This window comes from Phascolarctos cinereus, unplaced genomic scaffold, assembly GCF_003287225.1.
Source record: "Phascolarctos cinereus isolate Bilbo 61053 unplaced genomic scaffold, phaCin_HiC Scaffold_5;HRSCAF=322, whole genome shotgun sequence".
In the NCBI taxonomy this organism is placed as follows: Eukaryota; Metazoa; Chordata; class Mammalia; order Diprotodontia; family Phascolarctidae; genus Phascolarctos; species Phascolarctos cinereus.
Genome location: NW_027555958.1, coordinates 211,846,463 through 211,862,680, shown reverse-complemented (window position 1 = coordinate 211,862,680; position 16,218 = coordinate 211,846,463). Strand labels below are relative to the sequence as shown.

The 16,218-nt window shown below is 35.1% G+C and overlaps 1 protein-coding gene across 1 annotated transcript in view; it reads right to left on the bottom strand.

Moving 5' to 3' along the window:
* Positions 1 to 16,218, bottom strand: part of DST (dystonin) — a 423,773-nt gene that overhangs the window by 206,056 nt on the left and 201,499 nt on the right. The window contains 11 exon segments of the mRNA XM_078155307.1: positions 576 to 671; positions 3,458 to 3,562; positions 3,669 to 3,830; positions 3,918 to 3,995; positions 4,894 to 5,022; positions 5,108 to 5,570; positions 6,056 to 6,210; positions 7,353 to 7,446; positions 10,395 to 10,522; positions 10,617 to 10,712; positions 14,404 to 14,523. Coding sequence (XP_078011433.1) covers positions 576 to 671; positions 3,458 to 3,562; positions 3,669 to 3,830; positions 3,918 to 3,995; positions 4,894 to 5,022; positions 5,108 to 5,570; positions 6,056 to 6,210; positions 7,353 to 7,446; positions 10,395 to 10,522; positions 10,617 to 10,712; positions 14,404 to 14,523 — 1,626 coding nt within the window.

The window sequence follows — 16,218 nt, the reverse complement described above, 5'->3', positions numbered from 1 at the left end:
CTTTACAAACAAGTACAAGAGGATATTAAATACTGGTACCTTGTACAAAAAATAACTCAATATTTACTGAGTCCTCATAGAGAATGTGATATTTTACTATGCCTTACATATTTTTGAATTCTAATTAAATTTCATGCCTACTGCTCACTAAATTTTGAACATATACTATTATTATGGTGGGAGGCTCTGTTTTATATCACTATTCAGACAATAAAATACAGATACAAATATCAAGAATATTTTTTAAGTTCTGGTAAGGGTATAGTTTTACATCTTTGGAGTATACTTTTCTTCAAGATACATTTATGCAAAAAAATAAAGATTACTCAACTCTTCAAAGATTTGGATATTTTAAAACTCTTTTTCTATAAATAATTCTTCATATACTACAAGATATTAAATTGACCCATTGAGCCACAGAGGAAAACTTTCCTATCATAAATTGTGCTGCTACACTAAAGATTATTTCTAATTAATTAAAATATAATTTAATAATAAAACACAACAGGTTTTTATTCTAAGTCAAACTAATTATTTATAATGATATTAAATCACAACCAGTTTTACTAATATACCTCAAAATAGGTGCTGTTCTCCTTTATGTGTTGTTCCACGCAATGGCAAAGTTGTAAAATCCAACTCCACTGTGTCTGCATCGCTGCTCGATAAGCCTTTGAAATGAATCACAGTTATAATAAGGTCAGAAACAAATAAAATCTAGAAAATGGTTTTATGAAATGAGATGTGCTAGTATCCTAAAACATATATTTTATAATCACACAATGCATTTTGGGACACCATAACATTTAATGGGTATATACTAATCCATAAGCAGAGAAGACTTTTACTCCTTTACTTCTAAAAAAGTAATAAAAAATAAATGCACAGGATAGGACTTTTGAAAATTAGGGTGATTAAACATCCATCTGATCTAAGAATCCTTATCTGTTCAGAATTTTCTCCCAAAGTTATAAAAGAGAAATAGCTGTAAAAGATATGATTAAGACCACATTTTAGACAGACAGAATATAAATTATAAATTTTGAATTCTATACTTTGAATTTCTTCCTAAACACATGAGTAAATGTACACTTATTCTTCCTTAGAAATAAGTACTTAAGGGGGCAGCTAGGTGGCGCAGTGGATAGAGTACCGGCCCTGAAGTTAGGAGGACCTGAGTTCAAATCTGGCCTCAGACACGTAACACTTACTAGCTGTGTGACCCTGGGCAAATCACTTAACCCCATTGCCTAGCTTAAAAAAGGAAAAGAAAAGAAAAGAAAAGAGGTACTTAAAATCTCAAGTGGAGCATTCTAAAATTCTGTTCATATAATCTCCTTTCATTGTCCCTCCTCCCAGATATCCAAATTTCCTCCCTCTTTCTCTATTCTATGACTTCTTTCAAAGGATCTTCACAAGTCCCACCTCCTCCTTGTAATGTTATTTGCACTTCAAAATACGTGCTATTTCCTTCTCTGAATTTCTATAGTACAGGTTATATTATTGTACTTTACTACTTTTTTATCTCTCCAATGAGGCTGCAAAGTCTTCAAGGAGGGCAACTTTTTCTACCTTTTGGTAGACTCTTTAGCACCTAGCATAGTTCTTGACACTCATCAGGCAATTAACAAAATTTTTTAACTTAAATTACGCTCCAAAAACCTAATGCCTTTTGTGAGTTTTTGCAGGATCATCAGTGGTACGTTAAAAAGTGGTATGTTAAAAAGGACATGACCTTCTGTTAGAGAAACTGCATCAAATTATAACAATTTCAATTTACAATATAATGTTTTCCAGCAGGGGGTGCCCAAAATGTTTTAATGATTACCTTAAGCAAAGTCTGTAACTTAATTTTGAACTGTGAAAAACGCATTCTCTTTTATTAAGACATATTACATAGATGTTATATGGAAAGGTTTTGCTGTTGCTGCTGCTGCTGTTGTTTTACTGTAAACCTCAAAACAGGTTTACAGGACTTGATTGTGTTTTGGCACAGTAGAAGTCAGAGTGAAGAAAGAAAACGTTTACATATACCTAATGTGACTCAACTTGGAGTCTGTTATACCTCCCACACAATTATATTTAATTTCTCTTTCAAAATAACTTGCTTGAAAAATAATAAGACATCAACGTGATTTTTTCATAGAGCATTTTGGATGATTTAAAGATAATAAATTGTGATATAGAGAGAGATCTAGATATACATAGATATAGATATACACACACTATGTCAGTATGTTATGTGTGTGAAGTCATTCTTTACATCAAGTTCTAGTTTGGTAATGGTTAATATCGCTAAATTAAGATTATCCATATATTAACCATACCATTATTATCAAACTATAATCATATAATCTATCAGCTTTCATATTTCCATCCTGAAAAATTCTTTTTCTCCTTTTATTTTTGTCACAGTTTCTTCTCACAGAAACTCTTTAATCTTCCTAATAATCTTAATTGCCTTTCTCAGATGTTTTTCAGTTTTGCTACATATTTCTTAATGTGTAACAACCAAAACCATAAGCTGTATTTCAGATGGGCACCAGTCATTGTTGTGGTTTGTCCTTCATTCTCAAAGATGACCATGACATCAGGAAGACGATGCCATGACTTGCAAATGAATTGGATTCAAGTAAGGAAAGGCTGTTCAAGGTCATCAGCCTCACTTTCTCCTCCAGAGCCATCTGGGTCCATTGGTAAGATATAAAATCATGGAAAACAGAAGATGGCTCCCAACCACCAATCACATTTCATACAAAAGAAGCACTTCCAACAGCCTTTCTAATGATGCAGTTTTATCTTTGTGGTCACAGCAGCATACAGGACTGAAATCTCAAGCAAAGAAATTCCTAGATCCAATCTCCTTTCTTACATTATAGTTGATATTTAAATGCACATCACTTAGAGTACAGTCTAAACTCCTTACACTCTTGCCCACACACAAAGCTCACCTGCCACTTTCCTGCTCACTCTTCTTTGGCATCTTGTAAGTCTTAAACACTACATCTATCATCAACCTGCAGGACTGAACAACCTATGTAACTTGACACCATCCCAAAACACTCTTGCTACATCTGTACTTGAAATGTGCAAATTACCTTGGAAACTTGCCATAACAATGTCCCACTTTATGCCAGAAAAATATGCTATAGGTAAATCTGTTAAAATGAAAGTTTCCTGATAACTCTAAAAAATAAACTCTCACTTATGAGATTCAAGAATGACCTCACCATAACAAAATCTGTTTTATATAAGGTCAAGTGATAACAGAGTTCTAATATGGCTGCTATTGAATGCTGGATGTAAGACTCAATATAACTTAGTTTCAAGATTATTGCTTTGTTAAAATTAAATAAGTTAGAAAAAAAAAGTCCTTAAATTGTTCAAACTTTGCATTTATTTCCCAATGGTAGAATCTGAAAGTTAATTAAAAGCCAAAATTCATTAATTTACTTACCTCAATAGTTAGCCGGGCAGGATGGTTTTCTAGAAGTAGCTGCTCTGCTATTTCCTGAACTGACTTAATTACTTCTTCCTTTTGATCAAGTTCTCTCATTAATTCCTAATAGTATTGAGGGGGGAATAGGAAGAACAAGAAAAATTATATTAGACAGCTATTTTTAAATGAAGTCTAGTTTCTCTAAGTCAACTGCTAGTGTTATGCTTACTGAATGGTATTCCTTTTTCCTGGATATGTTTGAATTTCTTTCACTCCAGTCATAAGCAACTTCCTCCTCCTCTTTTTCATTCAACCAAATAAGCTCATTAGTAGCTCGAGACACAAAGTTATGAAGAGTATCTAGATGTTGCTCCTGATTCCTGGATGTATTCTTATAAAGGGAAAATTATAGGTTAAAAATGATGTCATTGCCAATGGCATGCACACACACAAGACTGAAAGGCGTGATTTATCTTACCAAGAGTTTTGCATACTGACTCTCCAATCTATGCAACTTTTCTGCATACGTGAGTTTGAGGGGAGCAGTCATTTGGATCTGTGTGATATGGAAGCACCAAAATGAACATCTTAAGGGTTAAAGTATCTTGAGTTAAGTAAAATTACTCATTTTAATTCAGCATTTACTAAGCAGCTACCATGTACAAGGCAATCAATTAAATAGCATTTGAGTGCCTTCCACGTGTCAGGCACTGTTCTAAGAGCGTTACAAAAAATGAAACAAAACAGCCCCTTCCATAAAGAAGTTTCCATTTGATTGGGAGAGACATCTACATGTCTAGGTATATGCAGAATATATAAAAATAGAGATGAGGTAATTGTTGGGGAGTAAGACGGCACTGGTAGCTATGAAAATTAGGTCAAGGTTGACATGAGAAGTGGTACTTAAGCTGAGTTTTGAAGGGAAATTAAGAATTCTAAAAGGCAAAGGTAAAGAGGGAGTGTGTCTTAGGCATGGGAGAGAGCCATTACAAAAGCACAAATACAAGAAATGAGTGCCACATATAAGAAACACTAACAAGGCCAGTTTGACTAGACCATAGAGTGAGTGAAGGGGAGTAATGTGTAATAAGCCTGGAAAAGTAATCTGGAACCATATTTTGAAGAGATTTAAATGCCAAACAAAACAGTTTATATTTGCTTCTAGGGCTTACAGGGAGCTACTGGAATTTACTGAATATACGAGTGACATGGTCAGACTTGTGCTTTAAATAAATCTCTTTGGCAGTTGGATTAAGAATGGACTGGAAAAAAAGACTTGAAGAAGTGAGACCATTAGGAAACTATTTTAATAGTCCAGGTGAGAAGTGATGAAGAGTTGAATTGGGATGTGCTTGGTTATATTTACCAATTATTTGATTTATAGGATATTCAATGGAAAAAAATAAATGTATTTTAAAATTAAATACAAAAGTAATGTTTTTCAATATACATACCTCACTGATTTTAGCTTCTTTAAGGCTAGATTCAAATTCTTCAATAGCTCTGTGAACATTTTTGTGATTTTCTAAATGGCTTTCAACACTTGGCAAATCAGAACCCCATTCGGTTCGATCCAGTTGCACCTTAAAAGAGCAACAAAAGCCCCAGAGTTAACAGGGAATTGCTAGAAACAAAGGTACAGCTGATGGCTGAATTTAAGATGTTTACCTGCATTTCATCCACCCAATTCAAGAGATCCTGAACAAACTTCATGTTGATTTCCTCTTCTGTTAAATTCTGATCTAACAAAGAGGATTTCAGAAGTGGTTTTCGGATTTGCATCAACTTGAGTGTTTGCAATGAATTGGTGTCCATTCCTGATCCAAAATTTGGAATTAATCCTGATGGAAAGCCAGGTGTATAGGCAGGAGTGACAGATGGTGTCAGTCTGGAAGTCAGACCTGATGACAGGCCTGATGTCATACTGGAAGGGGTAAGTGAAGGTGTTAAACTCTGGGTCAGCCCCGAGTTTAAACAGGGATTTAAGGTCTGTGCAAATCCTGAGTTTAAACTTTGTGTTATTCCTGATATCACAAGCTTTGTCTGTTCTGTTGTCAGGGAGCGTCCTTTGCTGTACACGGAAGAACATTCACTTCTTAAGGCCATAATTTCATCACGTAGTTTTGCAACCCTAAAAAATAATTACATTTGCTTACTAAAATCTCATCACTATAGACAGGAGAGCATTTTCCCTCTATGTGCATCTTTTTCAAAAGTGTTTTGCATTTGAATTTTAAGAATTTTATTGCTTTTTCCACTTATGTTCAACAGAATGACAAAATATTATAGCCAGAAAAAAATTTAACAAAGTTTCTTCATTTTAAAGATGAGAAAACTAAGTGAATAATGTGTAGATGCATTTAAAAGTTAGTCATTTGTTTCTATCCATTATGATGGAATTTCTTTACGTAAATCAATATAGAAAGATAAAATAATCAAGGTGATATTCACTCAACATAAGAAAAGATAAATATCAAAAAATGTATTATATATTCCTAAGACGGTTAACTCTGAACTCAGAACATTTTACATACATGCACATACATACATACACACACACACACACACACACACACACACACATAAGTGCAGCATAAATCAATAGAACTTATTTACCTCTGTACCAGCTGATCAGCCTGATAGTATTTTCCATCAATAAGAATTTGCACATCGATTACATGCTGGCGTAAAAGATTTTCACTTTCAAGTACGTATCCAGCAATTTCTGCTTCATTCTGGAATTGCAGCCCTGATTCTAATCTTTTAGAATCCTATATTTTAAGACAAATATTAATGATATGTCATAATTTACATACAATTGGCATACATTGACAAGCAATTATCAACAAATGTCAAAAATGACATTTTTCTAGTGATTTAATAATTGCAAATGGCTTTACATATACTTGTATTTAATCCTCAAAGCAATTATGTGACGTCAGTACTCTAGGCAATATTATGTCTATTTTATAAATGAAAAATAAAAAAATGAGGCACAAACAGGTTCAGTGACTTGCCCAAAGTTATACAAGCTGTTAGTATCAAGTGAAATTTGGTCTCTGATTCCCAAGTCTTGGTTTCTTTCCATAAAACCATGCTGCCTTTCATAATATGAAAAAAAAATTTAAGCTAAACTAAAAATAAATGCTCTGTAAATGTTTAATGGCATAATGGATAGAGGGTTCATCTCACAGTCAGGATGACATTAAGTTCAAGTACCATCTCTAATACATATTGGCTGGGTAAAAGCTAGGCAAGCTTTTAACTTCTTGATGCCCCAGGCAACTCTCTAAAACTATAATTGGAAAAATAGGGGCAAACCTACATTGGCAGAAGGAACTCCCTAAGACAGAGAGAGAGAGACACAGAGAGAGAGAGAGAAAGAGAGAGAGACAGAGAGAGAGAGAGAGGAGAGAGAGAGAGAGAGAGAGAGAGAGAGAGAGAGAGAGGAGAGAGAGAGAAAGGACAGAGAGAAAAAAAGAGAGAAACAGAGACAGAGACAGACAAAGAGAGAGATGGTGGAGGAAAGAGAGAGAAAAATGAATAAACAGATAGATAAATGAATGAATGAAAAACCCATAAAAATGAATGAATGAATAAACATAGTTTTCTTTTTAATCACAGGTCCAGGCTAGACTAAAAACAAAATCTAAAATACTTAAATTTGTTTATGGATTCTCTGTTTTTCTTCCATTTTGATGACTGCCCACACCCTAAAAAAAAGTACAGATAGCTATATGCAATGCAAAAAACCACTTTCTTTAAAAAAAAAGAAAGAAAGAAAGAAAGAAAAGCATAACTGAAAATTCTGAAAAGGCGAATATCTAATAATCCAGTAACCAACAAATGAATATTTCAGTAAATCAAGATTCATACTACCCACCAACCCTCCATCGCCTGAACAATGACTTACAGCCTGGAGAGCTTTTCGAGCAAGTATCAATTTGTCTTCACAGACTATACTGTCCCTCTGAACACGGCTTGCAATCTGCTGCAATACTTCCAACCTGAAGAGAGATAAAAGTATTAACGGCTTTTTACTCTTTTGAATCTCTAGCTATCTCTATAGAAAACACAATCAAAAGTTTATAAAAGAGACAAAGTCCCACCCCAACACACAGTACCTGTGTCCATCAAAGGATTCATTGCCAAAGCTTATACAAGAATTGATCAAAGTTGGCCCACAATGGACAGAAAGAAAATTCTCATTTGAGTCGATGCTAGTGCGAGTGCTGGTGGTGTTACTCACAACAGAGTCGCTGCTATAGTAACTATAGCTACTGCTCTGCATTTTTTATTCTCAGAATAGTCTTCACTCTTGGGCCATCAAAACCAATTCAAAGCAAAAAGCAAGTCAAGAAACTCCACAAAAAAAGTACAGCTTCCAGGGAGAAAAGTAGCTTCTGAATGCTGGAGCACTGTGGCCTCCTTTAAATAGGCTTCAACATGCATATTCAACACACAGCAAATAATATTCTGATAACTATTCAAAAGGATCTAGCCTACAGCAAGGCATAAGCCAGTTGAGGTTTGCCTTTTGTAGCCTGCATTACATCTCTACAAGTACAGACTAATCAGGCTGATTGGGGCGTCACTGACAAAGATAATGCCAAATACTTTTAGTAAGAGTCACTGCCTTTAAACCAGGTAAAAAAACAACTCAGTTTCCAAAAAATGGCTCAGTATAAAATATAGATCAATCATCTTTTCTGTCCCTTCATAGAATGGTAAATCCTAATATCTGGAACGGTCTAAGGGTCATACTTAAAACAGATATTCAATTAAAGGAATATAAGTATTTAGCTATAACATTACATTAAAGGGACAGGTCTGCACTATAAAATGTGAAGAGAGAATGCAAAGGTCAATTATGAAGTATACAGTGACAAATTCCATCACACATGGAATAAAGATTTTTATTCCTAAATTATGGGAACTATCTTGTCTATGCAGACTGAAGTAATAAATAATTTCCAAATTCATTATTTTACTTTATAGTATATTTGTTGTTCAGACATTTTTCAGTCATGTGCCACCCTCCATGACACCATTTCAGGTTTTCTTGGCAAAGACACTGGAGTGGTTTGCTATTTTCTTCTCCAGCTCATTTTACTGACAGGAAACTGAAGCAAACAGGGTTAAGTGACCTGCCTGGGATCACACAGCTTGTGAGTATCTGAGGCCAGGCGTTTTATAACCAGACCCAATGTGTCCTTTGTAACCTCATTACCAACTAAGGGGGTGGGGGGGGTGTTTAAGCCAAACCTCTATGACAGCAAAGACAAAACTCACAAATTTTGTCTTAACTTATTTTTTCCCTCTTGTGGTATGCAAACTCTTCCCTCACTCCACCTCTTTCCCACTCTATGCCAGGTAGTGATTATTTGAAATGACCAGGTAGTGCCAACAAACTTGTTGTGTCAAGAAAACGAAGGCATTTGCGCAACCCATTATCCATAGATTTTCATGCTTGCCTCCCAATAATATAAAAGCACACAGATATCTGAATCATGGGACTTCTTTTCAATTCTGCTGATAAAGGAGAGATTTGCCCTTTGGGTCTCAGTTCTCTCTCCGAGAACAAAGGTAGTAGGAATGAATAATTTCTAAGGTTATATCTAGCTGTAAATTTCTGACCCTTTGATTCTTCTCTTAGGATGTAAGAAGAAACATCAGGTTTTCTATGCCAAATATAGCTTACTGAAAATCTTGTTGTGAAACAGCTCCTTAATATATAATTTTTTAAAACCAGTCGATATCATAGACTTTGCAATACAGAACACTGGGAAGCCTACTAGATTAAGAAGTTAAAAGATCTGGATTCAAACCCCAGCTTTGCTACTTACTACTTGTGTGACCTTGGGCAAACCACTTAACTTTTCTGTGACTCAGTTTCCTCTTCTGTAAAAAGTTGAACTATATGGCCTCTAAGATCTTTTTTTAACTCTTAAGGCTATGATAATATGATTATTTTCTTTCAGTCCCCAAACTACAATTCTTAGATGAAGTTTTCCACTGTTTTAGTAAATGAATATGCTGTCTAGTTTTGATTACCCAGAATATCAGTGTAGAAGCCATATGCCAAATGATTCAACATTATTTTGATCCTAACGACCCAGAAACACGAATATCATATTAGGTTGTAAGCTTTCCAATTCACATACTCTATCTTTGTCTTTTTTTTCAAGAGAGATGCATGATGATTTTCAATCAACTAAAACTGGAATAATGATTTTCTTCCTTCCCCACTTCCTTATTTAAGAATCAAGCCAATTTTTCCTAATCTAGATAAGAAGGTATAGGCAAGTAGAGGAAACAAAGATCACAGGTGCCACAAGGATAGGGGCTATGAAAAGATTAGGTTATTGTCATATTGCAAAAAGCTTTGCTAATAATAAAAACATCATTCCCACCTCCTTTTCTATGTCCCATGTCTAATTCTGCTATGTCCCAAATTGGGATGCCTAATATGGGAAATATTGATCTTAACTAAAAACATAAAGAAATTAAGGATCTAATGAGGAATCAGTCAGGAAGCTGAATAAAGATTCCATCGCCCTTCTTAATCCCTTTTTATATTTTGTTTTCATGGAATTCCATATTTGCAGCAGGCCTCTGAAATTCTTACAGACAGAGGCCTCCAAGGTCCTTTCGTATCACAGACAATAATGGGGAGCCTTAGTATTCCCTTAAAGTACAGTCCTCCATTAACTGATGAAAAGGACAAATAAGCAAGCATATCTGATTAAGAAGATGAAGGATAAATCTGGTGACTGCACAGGGTCAAACGATTTTTGAAAACATAATGATTTCTGAAACTGAAATGTAAACTGGAAGAATGCTAGATTCTGAGACTTTGCATGAAAAGCCTAGAGACATTAGGTATCTGTTGGAATATATCTAAAAGATAATAATATTCATGACAACATCCGCCTGAAAACATTAACTTTTTTACCTCTCCACTTCGGGCCGTAGAGTCTTCTCCCGCTCAAGCATGGCAATAATGAGTTTTCCCCACTCTTTTTCTATATCATTTGGATGGTAGCCCTGAAGGAGTTTGATGCGTCCAAACTCTATCCAAATCTTGAAAAAAAGAATACAAAAGAGCAACTTAAAACACACATCAAAAAATATGAAAAATTGAAATTGGCATAGCCAAAGAAAGTTGTATACTTACCTCTAGTAATTTATAGAGACGTTTAATTTTTGACTTTTCTATCTCCTTTGGTGGAATTTCTGTTTCTTTAAATTGTAAATATTGATTATAAAGTGCCTGAAATAAACAGAAAAGGTAATGGTAGGGACAAGATTTTGAAGATCTATTTTCACTGTTCTCTAATTTTACCACTTTGAATGCTGACTACTCTGTCTTATGTACATCAGTGGAAGCCCTACATTCAGGGGAGGCATGTGATATACAATATTGTTTCCACATGTAGTTACATTTGGGGTCATTTCACTTTTGTTAGATTCAAATCCACATAATAATGAATCGTGTTTCAAAGGGGTTACAGTACAACAATTACAGCTTACCACACAAATGATGTCACCAACCAAGCAAGAAAATACTGTTTAGTAAAAATATGAAAAAATCAATTATAAGGTATTTTTGTTTTGTTTTTTGTCAATTAGCTGTGTCTGATTCTGGGACACTTTTCGGGGTTTTCTTGGCAAAGATATTGTGGTGGATTGCTATTTCTTTCTCAAGCTCATTTTACAGATAAGGAAACTAAGGCAGACAGGGTTAAGTGATTTGCCTAGGGTCACACAGCTAGTAATTATCCAAGGCCACATTTGAACTCAGGTCCTCCTTTCTCCAGCACAAGCACTCTATCCATTGCGTCACCTAGCTCCTTTACAAAAATAGATATATTTTCTCATCAAGAACAACGAGGTCTGAGTCAGAGAGCCACAATTTGAACACCAATTTTGGCCATTTAAACTCATCACGTGATAGCAGATATGTTATTTCACTCTTTTGGACCTCAGTTTCATTGTCTTCAAAGGAAATGAATATTTAAACTACCTACTCTCTGGGACCGAAGTTAATAAAGTACTTTTAAAACTTAGGTGCCATACAAATATGAACTATTATAATCATTACATACTTAATACATATTAGCAAAATGCAAATGTTGCTACCTATAAAACTATGGGAGCCAAATTTTATTTTAATTTATTGTTCCAATGGCCAAGCAAAATAGAGAGAAAACGAAGCTGAAGCCATTGAGTTTCACTGTTATTACAGCAGTTTTAATCATGTAACTAAATTATTATCTAATTTACTGCTCTAAAAGCTGTTCAACTAAAATTATATACATTTCCTCAGGTCATTTAACAATAATAAACAATTATTAATATTTTAAGTTACTCCAATCTCAAAACTGCATTAAAGAAAATTCACTATGCTTAAATACATGAATATTGATAAATGAGTTTTCCATCTACATGGATATCAAATTTTAGTTCAACTTTGTAAATTCTAAGACAAAAAAAAATTCTGGTCGATTTTATTCTATATTTTGTGGATATAATATCACAATAATATCATCTTGCAAGGTCATTTCAGCCTTGGTGCTTGCCTCTCATCAGTGCCCTCTGCTCCTGGGCACCCTCTGAATGGAGGGTAGAGTGGGGACTCCTTCCAAAACATCCATTTAAGAAAAGGACCCAGAACAGCCATCTCTTCATTTCCCACCTGGATATGCTGCTTCAGACTTCTTTATCACACTCCCATGCCAAGTGACTTCCCTTCCTTTTCCCCCTACACCCCTCCACTCTGCCTCACTGCTTTTCAGCTTTCTTTTGTATATATTAGCCTCTGCCAAAAGGTGGTAAGCTCCTTGAGGGAAGAACTATCTTTACTTTATATTTGTGTCTTAGTAAAGTGCTTAGCAACATGCCTGGCACACAGTAGGCACTTAACAAATGTTTATTGACTGTAACATGAACAGAGGTCAATTCTAAAGATACCACGGTATTGAAAAAGGCCACCAGACTTGGAATCTAAAGGCCTACATTTGAATCCTGGTTCTAATACTATTTATGATCCCAGCCAAGTTACTAAAGCTTTTCTGAGTCTTAGTTTTCTCACTTCTGCTACAGGCCTCAGCTGTAAGGATGCAGTAGCATTATGTATGTAAAATACCTTACAATTGTAGAACACTATATAAATGAAAACTATCTTCCCAGATGCATCAGGTCACTTCCCAACTGGCAACCCCTGTATTCTCTCAAGGTTATTCCAGTTACCTACTGATTCACATCAATCAGGAGGCAATAGCTGCATATACAGAAAACTGTTTAAATGTTAAATCTCAATCACGTATTTTCAATGAACTTGAACTGTTGTCCACATGCATTTAGTGAATGCTTTCTTCATAGAGTGCACTTTATGAAGCAATGTCGATTGATATACAAAAAAGTGAAGAAGTGACCCATGATTTCAAGAAACTTATACTCCAGGTGGAGAAAACTATGGATGAAATAAGTTTAGGTACAAAGCAATATATCGTCATTTCATATAAAGCAACACATTTCTCATAGTAAGGTTAAGATTTATATCAAAAAAGGTCAATGTGGATAAACTAACACACTGATTAATTCTCAGGTGTTGAGCCCAAGTTCTCTAAATTTATGTTGTCCTGATCTGGCCATGAAAATATATGGACTAAAAATCAAACTGGATCCTTTAAATAATATTTGAACTATTAATTTTTAAAAACCAAAATATTATAACATTCTCTTATTTAGCTCACCAGCAAATCATAAAAAAGCTAAAATTTTCTATTTCTGTCTTTGCTTATATTTATATGCTGCTTTTGCTTCAAGAGAGCTTAACAGAAACATATTAAGATAGTAACTACTAAGTGGTTAACTATACCATGAAGTTAGGCAATCTAGACGTAAAATCGCACATATACTATATGTATGTATATATGTGTATGCGTATGTATGTGTATATATGTGTATGGATAGGCATGTATATATACATATGTACATGTCTGCTATAAATGGCCATATGTGCTTATATAAGCATGTGTATATGTATATGTGAAGACACATATATAAATATAGCCTAATAAAAAAACAAGAGCCTCTAATCTTTTCTTTTGACAGAAATTTTATAATTAGATGCTATTGCATAATGAACTCCAGCAGAAATGCATTATGTGAGGGCAAGAACTCTATAGCTGGTGTTGTTTCTCTTCCCTTTAATTTTAGTATGCCCAGCACCTCAAACTCTACATTACATTTATATGAATTTAATGAAAGCCTTCCATAATCCCATTCCCCTTCATACAAATGGTACTCTGAGAATCTCAGCCATACTAACAAAATACCAAGGACAATATGCCACTCTGCAAGCTACAGAGTCATTCTCATCCTCAGAATGTGATTAGATCTTGGCTTCCCACTGTCACTAAGATGATTTTAGATAGAGTCAGAGCTTCTTCTTCCTCCTTTCCCTTTTACTTTCATCCCTAAGTCTTCCTTCCCCTTTTTCTATGGAAGGTTTCACCAGAAGCAAGTTAACAAGATTGGTCCACTGATGGGGTGAGGAGCCTTTTTCTATTAAAGTGTAAGAAACTTCAGATGGGGAAAAACTGTCAGAACCAAGCTTATGCTACCCTCTGGTGAATGCATTCAGAGGTAGGGAGGTACAATGTTTTAAGTCAGTGTCATTTTTAATGGATTTTCTAATCTCTTACCAATACTACATACAACCAATACTTATTACATTTTATGGTCTATTGGTGTTGCACTGCATGTTAATCATTGAGCCTGGACCACTAGACAGGCCCACATTAGCACTGACCCAGAATAACTTGCTTAAGTTTTTCTCCTGGACTTCTACAAACCATGAAATTATAATACTCAAAAATTAACAACGTACTAGATGCAACTAAGCTCAAAAATATCATCTATTAAATGAGAACAATATAATCACTTATGACACTGACCTTTAGTTCTACAGGATTGTTGGGAAATGTTCTGTCAGACATTATGGTAACATGGTGCCTGATCCACTGAAGGAGGTAGTTTACCATATTCTGGTATTCAATCCACTTAACTTCAACATCCTAGAATGCAACACAAATAATTAAAAAGAAATACACGCATAGCCAAATACACATCAGTATTCTGCATTTAATTCTTTCATTTAATAAACATTTATTAAGCACCAATTGTGCCAAGAATTGTACTAGGTAAGGAGGGAACATAAGATAAAAATGAAAATAACGTAGTTCTTTAAAAAGTTTACCTTCTCCCAGAAAGAAAAAAAGTACACAGGGAAGTAAATACAAAAATATACAAAGTAAGTACAAATCAATACCGTAATAGAAGAACTTTATAATTAGGGTGATCCAGAAAGGCCTTTTGTAGGAAATGGCATGCCAACTGAGTCCTGGAAGAAACTAGAGATTCTAAAAGTCAGCAGTGAGGAGAGTGTTCATTCCAGCTTTGGGGGACAGACATTGTAGCTAAGGGGGACAGATTGTGGAAAGGCACATAGGTAAGGACATGTCACATATGAAGAACAGCAAGTAGGCCATTTTGGCTGGAACATAAAGTGTGCAAAGAGAAATAACACGTAACAGACCTGGAAAGGTGATCTGGAACGAGATTATGAAGGGCTTTCAATGACAAAGATAGTTACATTTTATCTTAGAGCAACAGGGAGGAAATGGAGCAAAGGAGAGCCAAATACAATTTACCTTGATTTTTGCAAAGTGTTAGACAAATCCTTTTTTGCTATCACACAGGAAAGATGGTTGAGATGTGGGAAACATGGAAGCCTAGTGGGTGAATTCAAAACTGGCTAAGTGACAAGACCTGAACAGAAGTCATTAATGATCAGTTTCAGCATAGAAGATGAAATCTAAGGGAATGCTCCTGGGATATATTTTTGGTCTTGTCCTATGCAATATTTTTACCAATGACTTAGATAAAGGTTTAAATGGCATGTTTATGACACAAAACTGGGAGAGATAGCCAACACAAAGAATGAGAGAGAGTTTGTATTCAAAAAGTTTGCTACAAGCTAGAACCCTGGCTTGAATCTAAAAGGATGACATAAATTGGGATGTGTATTATGTGTTACAACTGGACTTAAAAAAAAATTAACTTCGTAAGTACAAGTTGGCAGAGGTATGAGTAGAAGAGTTTATCTGAAAAGAAAATATCTAGAGGTTTCAATGTACTGAAAACTGAATGAGTCAACAGTGCAACGTGACAGCCATGAATCCTAATATGATCTTAAGCTGCATTAAGAGAAACATTTCTTCTCTTGTCCAGGACAAGGGAGATTATAATACTATTGTTCTCTACTTTGGTCAGACCACATATGGAATATCACACTCAGTTCTAGGCACCATATTTCAGAAAGGTCAGGTTGGAATGTATCCAGAGAAGAGCTACCAAGATGAGGACAAGCCTCTAGTTCATGCCGTATGAAGATATGAAGTTAGCTTGGGAAAGACAAGACTTAGTGGGATGGCTGTGCTCAAGTATTTAAATGGCCTTTACACATAAGACAGAAAAAATTTGTTTCACTCATACCCAAAGGACAGAAGTAGGGACAATAAGCAAAAGTCTCAGTGAGGGAAAGACTTGTATGGTCTGATGCTGAGTGAAGTGAGCAGAACCGGGAGAACGTTGTACACAGTAACAGCCATGCTGTGCCATGACTAATGTTGATGAACTTAACCCTTCCCAGCAATACAAGGATCTAAGACATCTCCAAAGGCCTCATGATGGAAAATGCCATCCACATC